Source organism: Thermobia domestica, chromosome 4, assembly GCF_964235325.1.
Source record: "Thermobia domestica chromosome 4, izTheDome1.hap1.1, whole genome shotgun sequence".
In the NCBI taxonomy this organism is placed as follows: domain Eukaryota; kingdom Metazoa; phylum Arthropoda; class Insecta; order Zygentoma; family Lepismatidae; genus Thermobia; species Thermobia domestica.
Window position 1 is genome coordinate 248,502,375 of NC_137457.1, and position 18,022 is coordinate 248,520,396.

General features: G+C 35.9%; 1 protein-coding gene across 1 annotated transcript in view; it reads right to left on the minus strand.

Moving 5' to 3' along the window:
* RpLP0-like (ribosomal protein LP0-like) overlaps positions 1-13,901 on the minus strand; it is a 46,063-nt gene extending 32,162 nt beyond the window's left edge. Inside the window, exons 1-2 of the mRNA XM_081755692.1 lie at positions 13,670-13,901; positions 4,600-4,762 (exon numbers count right to left, since the gene is read on the minus strand). Coding sequence (XP_081611818.1) covers positions 4,600-4,762; positions 13,670-13,697 — 191 coding nt within the window. The 5' untranslated portion in view covers positions 13,698-13,901. The remainder of the gene's footprint in view (positions 1-4,599; positions 4,763-13,669) is intronic.
* Between the last annotated feature and the right edge of the window lie 4,121 nt (positions 13,902-18,022).

The window sequence follows — 18,022 nt, forward strand, 5'->3', positions numbered from 1 at the left end:
AAGCGTGAGTGTTCTCGGAGTTCTCTCGTTCACTTCCACGTTCTTCATTTTACCATTTTCATCCATCTCATTATCATCGTCTCCTTCAGCCTCCATGTATAATCATGAGATGTTAAAAATATTCCTCTATTTTTAAATTAGACTTTCCCCCCAAAAAAATATTTTAAGCTAAATTTGATTGCAATTACATGTTTCGAAAGGAAGAGAAATTTGAATATTTAAAATGCAAGATTAATGCGGATGTTCCACTATGTTAATATAACCATTATGCATTTTAAATTAACAATATCTGACGACTGAAAGAAAGAAAAAAATTCTTATAACATTCTTTGTTAGAATTTCAGTAGCTTATACTTGTGTATACTTACATCACTTCGCACTTAGTAACTATCCCATTTGCGCCCATGAAAATAAGTAAGAAATTTTGCACGTTTGCTTCTCGTGCACTTGCTTTTCTGAGGCAAACCAATATTAAACTAAAATCTACAATTGCATTCGTGTTTAAATTAAAAGCTATCTTTGTTTAATTGTTCACGAGACGGACGGGGTTCATGAGACACTCTATTTACCTAATTAATTTTGAACCTCATACCCCTTAGGATATGCCAGTAATCAAAGAAGTGATCGAAACCTAGCCGAAGGCAGATACTAAATACCGTATTTGCGCGAATAAAGGCCGCACTCTTTTTTCATAAATTTTGACTTGAAAAATCATGGTGCGGCCTATAATCGCGATTTTCTCTCAGATCATAAATCGTCAATTTCAAAATGACATGTACAGGTATCTTGTGGGTTGAAATTAATACCATTACAAGTTAATGCAGTTACGCTTGTAAACCTTCAAAAACTTAAGAAGAAATTAGCACAAAAGCATACCTTGTTTGCAAAAATTGCCACCTTCAGTGGCTACCGGTAACACCTTACACTTGCACAAAAAGCACTGTACACTTAATAGTTCTATTAACATGAAGATGTATCTTTGTTATACAGTATATACAATATATACGAAATATCTATATACAGTAGCTGTTCTTGAAAAAACAAAATGAACTTTGTTTCCCAAAACTGTGTCAGCTTGTTTGTACCCACCAAAATCACACAATAACTTCCCACCACTTCAGTATCACCAACGTCTGATTCTTACCCTCGCTAGACGATCCAGAATGCTGCTCAGAGTCACTATCACAAAGAAGATAATCTTTATGAGTCACCCTTAATTATGCGAGAGTTAAAGAGAGAGAGAGAGAGAGAGAGAGAGAGAGAGAGAGAGAGAGAGAGATATTTCGAAGTACTAAGTAATTGAACTTTCTCGTAAATTTAGTACCGCGGCTTATATTCGAGATTTACTTTCTTCTATAATTTCGTGTCAAAAGTTTAGGTGCGGCCTATATTCGAGAAAATACAGTATGCTTCAAAATTAATTTGGAAGTTTTCAGCCATTTTCCTGTGATGTGATCAAAAACCAAACATCATTGCTTTCAATGCGGAAATTAGAAATAACAGACAATGTCTCTTTCCTCTCAAAAACGAATTAAAAAAAAAAAAAACGCCAGGATACACGTCCGCTTATTTTTAATGAGGAGTTTATATGCCGAGTTTCATCTCCCTAACTTCTGGAATTTATGTGATACTCTATTCTGGGTAAAACATTTAAATCGCTTTTTTTTCCTTAGCATAACTATTTAAAAACAAAGAAACAAAATCATATTTCTTATTCATTGATCTCGTAATAAAAGGAGTTTTCTGTCCAAGTATCACGTTTCTACATATATTAGTATGGCCTGAATTTTCAGTGAATCGTTTTCAGTCTTCCATATAATCGTACATTTTGCCTCATTCCCCTCAACATGCGGAATTTTCGAAAACTTTGAAATACGTGTTTCCTTCATTTTCAATTAAGGGTTTACATAACGAACTTAAGTGAATTCTTGCATTAAGCATTTTTTGAATAAGTAGGAAGTAATCTAATTATTACAGAAATCGATTCCTTACTCTTTTCAGAAGCGAAATTTTCGCATATGCTGAAATACCGTACGTATTTAATTTGTATTTCAGTGTTTATATATCGATTTTCAAATTTCACACTTACGCAAATCTTTAAGTTGGACACTTTCTCAATAAAGAAAGGAGGGGAAACTTCAATGCCATATAAATTTGCCCTTTCCACACCTTGGGAGAAGAAATTTTGAAAACACTGAAACACGTATTCCCTTATTCTTATTTCAGAATCTACAAATCGAATTTCACATTGCTATTTTTAAAACCACAAAGAGCAACCCTAACAGGTAATGCTTTAACCCTTTTAGACAATATTAAGAAAATCTTATTTAAAACATTAATATTTTACATAAAATCAAAGTAGTAATAACTTTTTACATATTCAATATTATCTAGTTATAATAAATACTCCCTGTTCGCCATGTTTTCTTTCTTTTAAATTAATCTAGCACAGAAACTCTAAGAGTATTAGAATTTCAACAACTACGTAGTCAAGTATATTTAATACACAAATTTATAAAAATCTTATTCATGTCGGATACAAAGGCAGACTATCTTAATTATAACTAATGTGTGCATTAAGAATCTCAATAGTAGATCTCAGCACAATCATCACCAGCTGTTTCTGAAGGAACTTAGGTATAGCAAATTTACATCTTTCTTGTAGATTTAGTAATCGCTTCCTTAGAGCCTATTACTAAAGATAACACTTTAGACTTTTTTATCACTAAATATTGTACGCAATTAAGTAGATTTATTAATCTTCTCTTCCTTTGCCTTTTGTTCCATATTCTCATCCTCCATGCGTATCGTTACATCAATATCTGTTAGTCTTATCCTCCACAACGAAATCAGGTTTTAACTTCTCTCTATATATATACAAAACTCTTACTCATATCCCGTCTTAAACTCATTAAATTGTAAATGCCTATTTAACTTATTAACCATAAAATCATGTCTGTAACTCCTACTACATGCGCCATTATTTCCACCATTTTTCCACATGCTCTATAATTAACCTCAATTCCTTTCTGTGCCTCAGCTAATGTCGCTTTTACTCCGTAAGTGTTGGTGTTGACTCTTAATACATCAATGAATCTATCTTCTACCAATAATTCATCTTAAAAAAAAAAAAAAAAAAAAAATCACTAACAGGGTAGTTTTTAAAATATTCGATCTCCTTCCAGTGGCTCGTTTTTTGGGCACCATTCCTCAAAGTGTTTATCGTTACAGATTATTTTAGTTTTATTTAAAAGCATAAGGTTGTATGGTCTTTCAATATTTAGCTTATTTAGTAATTTATCTTCAAATGTATTCAAATTTGACCCTCCTACTAAAGTTAACAAAAGCTCATTTTCTATCGCTCGAAGTGTATAAATAAATTTTAACTGCGTTAGCATTATTATTGTACCAACACGTGGAAAACCTAAGCCTTCATCCCGTTTTTTAATATAAAAGAAATATATCAGTATGCAGGTATAACCACTGGTTTAAATATCTTCGTACTGGTTCATCCACAAAATCAAGAAAAATCCGGTGTGGCGAAGCTTCTTATCCATATATAAAAAATTAAGGAATTAAATAAGTTTGTAATAACATAATCCTCTGTCTAGGTTTCAAATCTAATTTTCCAACTCCTAACATTTTTACTGATTCCTCCCGATGATACTTATTCTCTATTCCTTTCTCCAACGTGTACTTGCAACCAAGATAATCCAACTCCTCATCTACCTTCAAGCTGGCAATATCATCTCCATTTACATTAACTGCACAATTATCTACTACCCCGGACCTTCTATAGTGTCTCACTCTAAAAGTTACACATTTTGTAGCAGATATTTGCATATTCAAGTTTTCAAACATTTCATTAAACACTAATAGCTCATTTAACTCTTCCTTCGAAACTGAAATTATTAGGATGTTATCAGCGTAAGCCATCACCGGTATTATGCCATATTTAAAATTGGACCCTTTTCCTGTATTAAACAATTTACAAATCACGACATCCATCACTAAGTTAAATAAGTTAAACTCAATGGGTCCTCCTGTCCTACCCTTCTTTCAACAGCAATGCTTATATCTGTTCCCCCAAGAGAACCTGCGAACACTTATTTGGTTGGGAATTCTAGCCTTACAGTTTTAGAAGGGAAGTAAGGGAGGAAATGGAACATATTCTAGCAACACTTTCTAAATACACTGAATAAGTATAAAGAAGTTATTCTTCCTATTTCTTGCCATCTTTGTTCTAATATCAGATGATAAAACGAACGGACGTATATAGTCGTTTTATGACATACATATACACAGCATATAGTATTTGATTGAAGATAATAACTGATGCACTTTTGGTCTAACAGTAAATGAAACACTTATTTTGCTGGTAAGTATAGAAGTCCAATGAAAACAAATATAACCATACACGTACAGCACTTGTTAACTTTTACATTGTAGATTAAAGCGCTATGAAATCGAAGTATTCTATAAGAGAAATTACATATCTCCGGTGTTATAAAACTGCAACGTCTCCTAAATAAAATTCTCCATTTTATGGTTTGTCAGAACTTCCTGAATCTTCCACAACGTTCACATATATTTAGTTACCTGCTATGCTTCCATTCAGATCGTAAATCCTTCAGTTTTCCATTTCTCATATCTTGAACGGAAAAAACAAATATTCTCGCGTATTTCTCTGCACAATCTCTTATATCTTGGACCAGCTGCTGTTTGAACTGAAGTCCTTTTTTGGTTGTTCGAGTTAAGGAAACTGAAATTAACAAAGGAAAACATTAAAATTACAGTGAAACTAATCAGGTACTAATATTCAGACTATACATATATGCTATAAATACTGCAACATATTTCGAACATCCACAATGTTCCTTGCCTAATCTGATCCACAAAATCTTCTTAAATAAAGAAATATATATATGATGTGCACAAGAAGTTAAAGTGCTATCTGAATTCTTGAGTGACCTAAAGTATAGGTGAACATACCCCTAAATTCACAGAAGTTACACCAAGTACCTAACTTATGCTCAGTCAAGTGCACGAACATCTCAACTTTACTTATATATATTTTAAAACTAGGAAGTTGCTAACAGAGTATCAGCATCCACAGCATATGAGGAAAACTTTTAAATCAGAATCACATATTTACATTTCTTCGTCATAGTCCAGAACTTTACCTTTACCAAGCAAGTGTAATGTCATAACCAGTGAAAATCTTTTCAAAAGGGCATAGAGATAAACTAGTGAAAGATTCATATAGCTGGAATGTATCGGCTAGAAAGTCATACTTCAATAATAAAATATTAATCTTGAACGTATTTGAATACCCATGCTTTTAACTTATTCGTATACGTCTCAACGAATGTATGTCATCATTTTCAGTACGTATCTCTTACGAAATTTCTACGTTGGCATATACATTCACATTTACTGGTAACAGCGAGTAAGCCTACTTCCTAATACAGTGAAACCTCTCTAAAGCGGACAGCCGTGGGGAATCAAAAATTGTCCGCTATAGAGAGGTGTCCGCCTTCAAGAGGTTTCAGTATTTTGTTATGTAAATTAGTGAGCAAGGTAATATACAATTAGAAAAAAATATTTTTGCATGAATCACGTATTTACGAATATTACATGCATTATCCCCTGTCATCCAATACTCTATGTTCGGGCCACACGTGGAAATAACATGTTATAGTTCTCTGCACTTTACACTTATCAGTACTTCCTTCGTTTTCAGTATGGCACTATAATTTGTGGGGTAATTGCAGTCCTGAAGTGTCCTTTTCGAGACAATATATATATATACCTGAGGGCAAAAAATACTGAACTTGTCTTCTGGTTGGTTAGAGACTCCAACGGACAGTAGCTATAACGTGTCATCCCTAACGGTGGGCAATGGTCAATCACTTTTGTGTCTAAAACAGCTTGGGTAGGAATTGGATGCAAGCAAAGGACATAAGAGTGTTGTTAAACAGAGACGCTTCATCTGGATTGCTGAGCAGACAGTTGAGGAGGCAAAATGTTGTCACAATGCATCCTTGGTGACACATGTATGAATTACTAAAAATGTATTTTTACTACACTTTTCAAGTTATTTCTAGAGAAAGTGTCCGTAATACGGAGGTAAATAATACTTATAAAAGACAGAAAAGACTGTCCGTGTCCGTACTAGAGAGTGTCCGCTTTAGAGAGGTTTGCCAATATGTTTTTTCCTATTACAGTGTTTGGGGATTACAAAATATGTCCGTTAAGGGAGGTGTCCGTTAGTAGAGGTTTCACTGTAATTTGTTTTTCTGAAATTCTAGCCATGTAAGTCTTAGATTTATGGTCACAGATTCCAAACGTTATGTCTTCATCCCCGTGATTGAACAGGATAGCACTTATTTTGGCGATAGTGAAGTACATTAACCATTCAAGTGGGGTCTTCCAAAGTAAATTCAGTATTGTGTTCGGGGTTAACGAAGTACAGTAATTTTTACCGGTAAAGGAATATCACCACTGATGTGATTTCACATACCAACGTTAAAATTTCTCGGGACAGGACGTTTGGGCGCCGCCATTTGGGCGCGGACGTTTTGGCGCTGCCGTTTGGGCGCCGGACGTTTGGGCGCAAAGCCGTTTAGGCGCCAGACGTTTGGGCGCGAGGTACATAGTAAAAATCACAATTTACGACATATAAAGTAAGCTAGGCACTGAAAACTAAGCGCCAATCAAGATATATACATTTCCTACACTTCTATCTTTATCTCACCTCATTTATCTGTATATTTTCTATCTCTATCTTATTTATTCATCTAAATTAAATAGTTTAATGCGTTTGTGGCATTTGTTGCCTAACCTCGTCATGGATTGATTTTTCGCTTGTTCACGATTCTTGTACTTCTGATCTAATTTTTGTATTATATAAGAAAGCTAGAAAATAAAGGAATCAGACGAACTGTTAATTTTCTTAATGTTAATTAAAACATATTGATTTAATTTTTTATTTTTTTAAAGAAAGTTAATAATTACATATTTATGAATATTAAAATTTGTTTTCTTTCGTATTACGTTTGCCAAACTCTTCTCTTCCTTAAGTCCAATAAAGAACTACCAATAAAAGATTGCAGCGTAGTCGCTAACACTCTCGCCTTCGGTGCGATCGGTCCCGGGTTCGATTCCCGGTGGGGGCACTCGGTCGAAAAAGTGTAACACGTTCTTTCAGGCCAGCCACCCTGAATGAGGTTTTCCTGGGTTTTCTTCATTCACATCAGGCAAATGCCGGGGTGGTACCTAATTTATAGGTCCAGGCCGCTTCCTTCCTTCCCCAATCCTTTCTTCCTTCCCTTTCCCCGGATAGTGTGCTCCCTCAAACGTGACGGGCTAAATGGCCTTAGATGCCGAGAGCCCAGAAATCTAAAAATCCTATATCCTAATCGAGTTGAGGGAAAGATGTTTTGCATACATGGTGTCTAAGACATATTTTGCATACAGGATGTCTAACACATTGAGTTTAGGAACTGTAGTATGCCGTATTTCTGGTATCACTTTTTTTTATTAACATTCCAATATAAAAATCAAAACTTAACACAAATTTTTTTCGTCCCATTGTAAGCATTTAATCTGCATTAAATAAAGTGGCGACAGAAAAAAAAAACAACGATTTCAAAGTGAAAAATAATAGTTAAGTGTACATATATTGGTCATTTAACCACTAGAAATGTGTTTGACATTCACACTTATTGCGTAACTACAGTAGAAGGCCTGCTTTAAGTTTTTTAATGGAATAGGCTCACTATGTATGTAATGCAGTCAATCATATGTAGTCTGGTCGACTTACATTTGGCTTGAAAAGTTATCAAATAAAAAGCACACTTAACTTTCGTTGAAACTTAAATTTACAAAATTTAATTGTTAATTCAGTTTTTATAATTTTGAAATTCCAGTATTTCTAGTATGTAAAACAAAATCCAGTATAATTCAAGGACTTCCACTACAGTAGACACCTTGTGATATCTTGATTCGAACTTAGTACTCAGCGCCTAACATAACGACTTTTTAACTCGCGCCCAAACGTCTGGCGCCCAAACGGCGGGGCCCAAACGTCCGCGCCCAAACGTCACGTACCGAAATTTCTTAATGGATTCGTACTAAAGCAAAGATAACGACAGGTAGTAGTTGATACGTACACGGACAAGTTAAAACCACGGGTGCTTAAGTAAGTTCAAAATTTTCTTATTCAATATAATCTCTTATCACGTCATTAAGTAATTTCATATCATACTTCGTGTTGTACCCGTTCACCGGTATATCGTCGTAAGTTGCTTGTGCTGCGACTTTCACTGATTTATGGAAAGTATGAGTCTCGTGTTTTATATTACCTCGTACGTCCAGGTGATTGCGTACCAGTATGTTCATTTGAATAGTAATATAGTGGGGCATTATTTATACTTCTGAACTGAAGTCACTGAAAACAGAAGTGGGAAGGATTTTGGAGTGCCATGTTAAGATCTTCCCCAAGTTTAATGTCCCACTATCAGGGTGGATTGATTTTAATCAGTTTGATTTAAAATCACGACTTAAAATCACTTGATTTTTAAAAATAAAAACCGTTGATTTAAATCAAATTCTGAAATAAATTAATTTAAAGTGAAAACAAATAAAATTTCGTTTCTGTTCTGTATTTTCGATTATGGAAGATAATAATTATAATACAATGTGACTCAAATGTATGTACAGCACAGTATGAAAACGAGTGTCATGCAGAGAATGATCAGGAAAAATTCCGTTTTGAACGGGTAACGGGGGAATCCTGCTTTCTTCTCTTCGTAACATAAGGTTTTTGTATTCCAACGGGGAAGTCTCATGGACATTTAAGACGAATTTTTTTTTTTTTTTTTTTTGAGTGCGTGTCTGTTTGTTTGCTCCCAGATAATAGGGGCGTATTCAGAAGGGTTCGATCTCCCTCCCCCCCCCTTTTTTTTTAAAGAAAAGATTTTATAACTAAAAGAATTAACTGACTCTATAGCTTATGGAATTCGGAGATTCAATTGTCGCGTTCACAAAAGCCCCCCCTTCCTCCCTTGACTTCTGTCCTTAGCCAACTGGATCCAGTTTCTACTTTGTATTCCTATTTCTGCAAGATCCATTTTAATATCGTCCTCCCATCTGCGCCAAGGTCCTAGCGGTCATTTTTCGATTGGACTTCCAGTTAAGCGTTCCCACTTTCTTTCATTCTGGCTACATGACCTACCCACCTGAGTCTCCAAGATTTGATGACCCCAACAATGTTTGGTAAACTGAATAAAGTATGTACTTCCTCGTTATGAAGTTTGCGCCATCTCAGGATCTCGTTCTCAGGATCAGGATCTTTCAATCTATGTGCTTCCCTCAGAGTAAGCGACCATGTTTCGCAAATAATCATATAAAACAACAGGCATGATTATAGTTTTATGTACTTTAAGCTTCAAATTCCTCAACAGAATTCGCGACGACAAGAGATTTTGAACTGATTAATAACAGAATTTTCTGCTTTTATTCGGCATTTAACTTCTTCGTGAATATGGTTTTCGTCTGTTAATAGTGATCCTAGATATTTGAAAGTATCCATTTTATCAAAAATATTACTTGATATTTTAACGCATCCATAGTTTGCCATATTACGATCCCGATGAACTTCCATTTATTTAGTTTCCTCTGCATTTACTTCTAAACTCGTATCCCATTTTTTATATGTTGTCCTATCATTCCCTATTAAATTTACATCATCGGCATACGCCATAACCTGGTGAAACCATTCAACTCTAGGCCCTGGTTGCTATCATTGATTTTCATAATACCGTACTCCAGGACATAATTTGAATAATAATGGCGACAACGCATCTCCTCCTTTCAGGCCATTCTCGACGTGAAAGTTCGTGGACAATGATTTTCCTATCCAGACTTTATTTGGGATTCATTTAAACTAGACTTATAACTTTAGCAGAAATTTATGTATTTTATATGTATTTCATGCCACAATCTAGTTCCGACATTTTAAAAGTATACCCCTGCCAAATATCAGTAACTTTCGTGGAAAAAAGTGTCACGTTGATAAACGCTGCTGTACGTTTTCCTTAATACTTAATAAACATTGTTTGCGATCGAAATAGGTTAATGATCAGGGATTAGTTCAAAATTTAACCCCAATACTTTCACTTAAATGGCATAATTAACATTTAATACTAATTCCTAATGTTTTTCTTCAGTTCGCATATAAGGAGAAAGATTTGATATTTTTTTAAAAAACCCATTTAAATTTTTTAAAAAATCACCAAAAATGACTTTTTTTTTAAATAATGACTTTTTCACTCTGCCCACTATTGTTTCGAAGGTAAAGAAAATGATGACGAAGGTACTGTTAAGATAAAAGTGAAATCAGGAATTTCCCGTTTTCTATGTTGCGTTTCCTGAATGGTATTTCTCACACGTGGCAGTTATTCAGCAACAGTGCAATATTGTTCACCTAACATCTAAGAATGGGCGCTGTTATTATGATGTAAACTCACAATTCAATTCAAGTCACTAGCGTTTACTAAAGTGCTGTCAAAACTAAAAACAAATTGGCAGCTTAAAAACACGTGCAGATTTGTTTTGAGGAAGGGAATCTACGTCACATAGTTATTGCGGTCACTCAGCGAGGGTCGAATTATAAACGTCATTTTAGCAACAGTGGGTGGAGGGTTTCCTTGATAATAGACCTCAATTCCAATGTTGCCGCTAATAAACATGTGATTTTAGAAGGAAAGAAGCTACTTTAGTCTTTCATTTCATTGTGCGTGGAAGTGATGTATAAAAAAAAAAAAAAAAAAAAAAACTCTCATCCATTATATATATTTAGAGATTTTCCTTTTCTTTAACTCAGGACAGTTCCAGCTGATGATCCACCGGGATGTGCACGAGGTGGCAACAGCGTACCACATGTTTCTGCAAATGTCAATTTGTTTCTAGTTTTGAAAACACTACAGTAAGTTGTTCCGAAATACTAAATTCACTCATATTCTTTTAATGAATTCTCTTAAAAAGTATAGGCCTAGGTAAAGTTGAAAGGATCAACTACTTGACTGAGTAGAAATTAGATAACATGTTTTAGCGAAACTGTCTATAAATTTAAGGACTTTTTTTTTGGGGGGGGGGGGGGGCACAGCAACCAAGACTTTGGACATCGTCCAGCACAACATTCTGTGCAACTTGCCTGTTGTCCGCTTCACAAATTTTTCGGTAAACTAGAAAACAATGACTGCAAACAAACATATAAAAATATAACCCAATCCAAATCCTTTACAAAAAGGTTACAGAACTAATGAGTGAACGGACTTGGATGCAAAGGAAAAATATATGGGGCCAAAGTTTCGCAGACTTTACAGGCGAAATACGTTATATTACAAGCAAAGGATATTGGATTTAGAAACCACATAACCAAAATCAACACCGCCTACGATGCACTCTTCAATACGGAAACTACAAACTACTGTGAATTGTTTTATTTCTTTCATCTCGGAATGTTTTATATGTGGTTTCTATAAATTATAAAATTTATATAAAATTTACAGGTAAAACGTACTACATCAGAAATAAATAGTATTGCACAAGCAATTAATTTATGCAGCAAACATACATATATAAGGTAAATAACAGTGAAGAAAAATTACAAAGAAATGAACAGCGTGAACTATACAATCCTCCATTAGAGAAACATTATGCAGTGTATTAACTAAAAACAAAAGAGCAACATTAGCCTATACTAAGCTATTTATGAAGGTAGAAAAAGTGTATGCACAAATAGTGTAAGAAGTTGGACTTCTACTGCAAAGCTAACTTGTAGTCCCAACTAGAGCAAAAGCTTATGCCTTCCTTTCGCCCGGGTGTTTATTTACACTCATACCCACCACAGCTTCGCGCCTGCTCCCTATGGATATATCCTACCCAGGCTCACCACCTTCATCTTGCAGTTAATCTGGATAAAAATATCTTACAGTAAACATTAATACAAGTTATTACGTGCTATCTATATCAATGATCTTCCTTCTCATTTCATAAAACGCCGAGCATTACTGATGCATCGCCGGACCACACGCAAATCGAAAGAAAGAAAAAAAAAAGTATTTACTTTCTTCCCCAAAATAATAGGTTGTGACTCTCGCTCACTTGGTAATGATTATTGTTCGAAATACAATGTGGACATATGGCATAAAAACCAGTGCATAAAACACGAACCAACTTGCGTTAGGTGGACACTAAAAAGCACGAATGTTATCTAACCGAGTCAAGCAGGAGAGTCCCAGCGGCAGTGGGTATATGCTTAAACGAGGATAGTGGAAAAACACTTTGTATGATATAAAATGAATGTCTTTTGTGTTGTACAACTTTGGGGGATACTAAATACCATCCAAAAAAGTACCAAAATGTACCGGTACTAAATTAGGTTAGATTCGATTAAGTTTGATTAGAGATGTTCCTCTTCTTTTCTGCAGTTCCAATTCGTTTCCACACTTCCATAATCTGTCTGCATTTTTAGTACACCATGCCTTTCATACAATTTACGGGTTAGGTCCCAAAGCTGGTTGTACGTTTCTAGCAAAATTTTAAAAATTTTCCGAGAGGAAATGTTTAATTTGCTCGTTTGTGTGCTTGATAATGTATAAGGAGAGCGACAGTTGTGTTTATTTTCTTTTAGGTTCTAAACATTGAACTATTCGGCAAGCGAAGGGAACTACTTGGCGCAAGGTTACTTCATGGTAAGATTATGAGCATTTGTTTTGTAAACATGGCTGGTAATAATTAGGAAAATCTATTAAAAGTACGTAAGACACAAGTCGAAAAATAAATTGTAGATAATGCGGTAAGCAAATAACTGTTAAGAAACGTGGAAAAAGGTATACTTTCCAATGGAACGGTTAACATAACCAACATGGCGGCAAAGTTCTAGAACACAGATCCTCCTTCCCATTTATCTGTAATGAAGACAGAAAACAACGTGCCCTGCGGGCCTCTTACTCGCTAACGCTCGCTCGGGAATACCATGTGAATTAAATAGTAAACTTCGGCAAAGGAACCAATTATTACGTCTTTAACCAAAGACTAAGCGGACGACCAACTTCGAAATAAATGCCAAATCTGCACGACTGACACTCCTTATCTTTGTATAACTCGATAAAACTCAAACACGATATGGGACAATCTTGTTACTTACGCACGATTTCCACAGTCCCTTTTCCATAAATCTAACAAGTGTGCCTCTACGCCGAATAGGCCCTTCCGCCTTCACGTACAGCGCCGAGCGGTTACATTATAAACAAGTACATATTTAACTTTAACTATTCCCCTCACCTGACTGACTCGCCCTTCCTTACAAACCAAAATGATTCTTCAATCCATCTGGTCCGGCGATACAGCAGTTAACACAAACACCGTGTTTATTCCTATTACAATTATACCCACCTCAAGTTAATCTGTGCTGCGGAATGTAAAACCACCCACAAGATACGACAGCTGGAGGTACCAACAATATTTTATATTAAAAATGCAAAGTACTAATATGTACTATCTACTCGGTACCATATTCTTAATTTGTACAAGGTATCAACAAACACGAAAACATTTGCTTGTTTTGTCAATTAGGTATTATTTTAGGAAATGTACTTACTCTTCTTGTCACGTTTAGATTTAGGCATGATGTACACTCAATACAACAAAATATACACAGGTAAACAGTTTCTACTCTATCTTTGCTTCTCAATGTTAAAAATCTTAAGCCTAACTCTCAATTTAAATCTCTATACACTTCACCACATGGATAACTTCACGTGTTTACAGTTTCACATTTTACTGTGACAGTGCCTATGAGGCTTAGTACAGCAAACATAAACTGACATTCTTCCCAGAGCATTATTATTTTATGATTTCAAATCGCCAGTGTTCACAATAAAATAAGAATATTGATGGTAAAAATTTCCAAACTCTGCACCTCTTCATCACGTAACGACCGTCTTAAAATGCTGACCCTAACGCAATGCAAATAATATAACAATTATTTACAACTGCAATGCCGACTACCGCAAAGAAAACTCACATTTTGCGTGCTGTTGACGCAAACCCGCACGAAATGACGCGCTTTTTCTATATGATCATAAATTTCCTTTGTGGCAAGTGGAAACTGTCCTGCAGAAAGTGTAGTTCACTTCAACGGAGCCATTATTTCTTATAATTAGAAGAAAGGGGGAGCCCGACCCAATCATATTATACTTCATCACCATATTATAGTTTATTTGCAAGCCTACCGTGAAATTTTATGGGGGCAGCCAAAGTTTAAGGGGGACCCGCCCCCCTTGCTTCCCTGGATACGGGCCTGAGAAGACGACACCACATCCAAATCTAATATATATATAAAGTTCTAAAAGTTAATTCTAAAAGTGATTTTAAAAAAGTTACTAGGTTTGCTTCCAATTCCTGAAGGGAATTTGTTTCGTGACCCCACAGGAAATTACATTAATCGAAGCGAATGACATTAAACGTAGGCAGGCGAGTAACTGAGTGTTAAAGACGCATCCAAAATTCCTGATTATTGGACCATAAGGTAAAGATACGCACACATCTCTAAATTCATAGTCAGTATAATTATCATCTTTTAATTAATGTAAAACATTCGTTGCTGGTAAGTTCGCAACGCAAAATCTAAGAAAATCAACTATAACTGTTACGTCCACTTTCGAAAACTAAAACGCAGATTGTGCGTTGCTTTGATGCAAACCATTGTGGAAAAAGGCCCATATAGTCATTCAAGTGATTGCTACTCACACAACTTTATGAATGAAGAATAGCTAATAGTATGTAAATTTGTAACACATTAGCATTTTTCTCTACATGTTAAATATTTTGATCTGCCCCAGTGGCTACTGCAAGTGCTTTCTGTGTATGCATACTCAGATTCATTTCAGATGGTACACAAAATTAATAATATGTTAAGAATAGTGGTTTGAATTCCACTTTATATAGCCGATATCCTGCCTCGTATGGCCTGGGTTCCGAAAAGAATGTTAAATTTAACTTAACCCTAGGAACACCAAGGTATTTTTGGATTACATTGAACACCAACGGGGGGGGGGAAAGCTCTAAGGGCCACAGCATAAATGTCATTATTTCTCACGGTAAATAATTATCTTGTCTAATATTAACTTGGGATGTCTAAGATATAATATATTTTTGAAATGAAAATGAAATGAAATCTTTGAGTTTTACGTCCCACGGTTATGCCAGTTAGGCTAAAGGAGACAGTGATGATGAGAATGAATGAAATGTTGGAATGAAGAAAGTGGGAGGAAACGGGAGAACCCAGAGAAAACCCACGCATACGGTGTTTGTCCACCACAAAGCTCGCTTGGCGGGGCCCGAGATCGAACCCGGAACCCCAAGCACCAGAGGTGAACGCTCTACCACTGAGCCACCGCAGCCCCCATCATATATTTTTATTCTCTATTATTACTTCAGATTCAGGTTCAAGGTATTTTTCTTCCTTCTCTTCGGTAGTTTGGTTCCTGAAAAAAAATATAAAATTACGAGAAAAAAATGAACATGTACTGCTTTTTTTCATTTAACATTTTCCATTTTCTTTTTCCACCAAAATTCGAGAAGTTCTTTTTTTTTTAATTTCTTTCTCACTTAATTCCTTCCCATTTACATTAAAGCCTAGCCTCCAAACTAATTTAACTAAATTCCCTTCCTTTTCCATGTCATCGTTCCATTTCCATGTTTTCCTTATTTTTAGGGTTTCTTCACATTTTAAAATTAAATGTTCTAGTGTTTCATCTTCTTTGAAACATAGGTGACATTTTTGGTTCACTTCTTTAAATTTTTTCAATCTTACTCCTGTTTTAAGGCTCTCTGACCTGGCTTTGAAAAGTAAAATGCTCCGTAAATCATTGTCCATATAATTTATTTTCTCATAACGCTTTTTATATCTGTATATTCCTTTCAAACTGCTATTCTTAACTAGTTTTTCATACCACTTTTCCTGTGGTTTTTCTTTAACTGTTTTTCGATGATTTTTCCGTTTTTATAATTCTCTTCTCTGTGCCAGCGGGTAGTTTGATCATATTTTCTTTCTAATTTCCTAACTCTCCTAAACCATTTTGTGTTCCCTTTTCTCATATGTTTAGTGGCTTCATGCACAAGTTTTACTAATCTTGTTTCTTAAATAAATTTTAATCTTCCAAGATATTTTATTTTACTCGTAATTTCTCTTTTTTCAAAATCACTCCATCCCATCTCTCCTGTTATTGTTACATTTGCAATTAATTTATTTGCTCCTAGGGCAAACCTTCCTATTTGATTTTGTGCTTGTAAAATATTCCTGATTTTATCCGTTAAAGTTATTACTGCATTTGCATATGTTAGCGCTGGTACTGCTACTTGTTTCCAAAGTATTCTTGACACCTCAACCACATTGCTTTATTTTTAATAATTGCTGTATATTTTTGTAGTTTATTTTTCAGTTTTTTCTCGTATTCAAGTAAGTATTGTTCTCTTTCTTCCAGTGTAATTCCTAAAAAATCTATTTCCTCAGTCCTGTCACTTACTATGTTTCCTCCTTCTATATGTTGATCCTCTATGTCTCCACTAAAAACCATGAACTTTCTTTTTTCTTCATTTATTTTTAAACAAATTTCTTCTCCTTTCCTAACTACTGTTTCTAGCATTTCCTTAATATATGCAGTATTATTACTCATCAAAGCCACATCGTCCGCAAATAGAGTACAAGGGATTTTTCTTACTTTTTCGCTTGCAATCTTAATTCTATCCCTCTGTTTGTTTCGACTAATGCTTCTTCCACTTCGTGTATGTATATCAGGAACAGAATTTGTGATAGAGGACATCCTTGTTTCAAACATTTGTTATTGTTAATCCATTTTGATTTTATGTTTCCCATTTCATATCTGTATTTCTTATCCTTATATAGTTCCCTAAGGAGCATAATAAATTTCTTTGGGATTTCTAAGTTTTCCGTTACTTCCCATAATATCTTTCTCTTGACTGTATCATACGCCTTTTCAATATCAATAAATGCTATCATGAAATCTTTCGTTTCTCTGCATATTTCTATCAGTTGTGTTATAATGTACAGATGGTGATCAGAAAACTTGAAACACCTGTAGTTGGCAACACGTCAGATGTGTGGGTTGGCAGTGGTGTCGTGGCGCCCGCAGCGCCGGACCGCTGGTGGTGGTGTGTTAGGTCGGTCTCCATACTACGTCAGGCGCAGTGGAACAGCAGTGTCCAGTAGCTGCAGCAGACGGAGGTAGTGTAAAATGGGAGACCTCTCAGATTTCCAAAGAGGGCAAATTGTTGGTGCGCGGTTATGTGGAGTGAGTGTGACGACAGTGGCTACTGTGTTAGGTGTGTCGCCTGGGACAGTGTCGAAGGTGATGACGGCCTACACAACACACGGGAAAACCACATCGGGGAAGCGGAACAGTGGGCGGAAGAAAATCATGAGTGACAGGTCACGTCGGGTATTAAAGCGCATTGTCACGCAGAACCGTCGTGCCACTGCGGAGCAAGTGACGGAGGAACTCAATCAGCACCTCCCCCACCCTGTTTCCTGTTTCGACAATCACAGTCCGCCGCGAATTACATGACATGAACTTACGGGGTCGTGTTGCACGGGCCAAACCGCTCATCAGGTACCATAACGCATTCGCACGCCGCAAATGGTGCCGCGACTATGCAACTTGGACCGTTGAGGACTGGAAACGTGTGATATGGTCGGATGAGTCATCCTTCACCCTATTCCCAACCACGGGCTGTGTTTATGTGGGGAGAACGTCCAAAGAAGCTTATGATCTGCAGTGTCTCCGCCCAACTGTGAAACATGACGGCGGCTCGGTGATGCTGTGGGCCGCTATATCATGGTTTCCATTGGGTCCTGTGGTCACATTTAGCGGACGAATTACTGCCAACGATTATGTCGCAATTTTAGGAGCCCATTTGCATCCTATGGTCC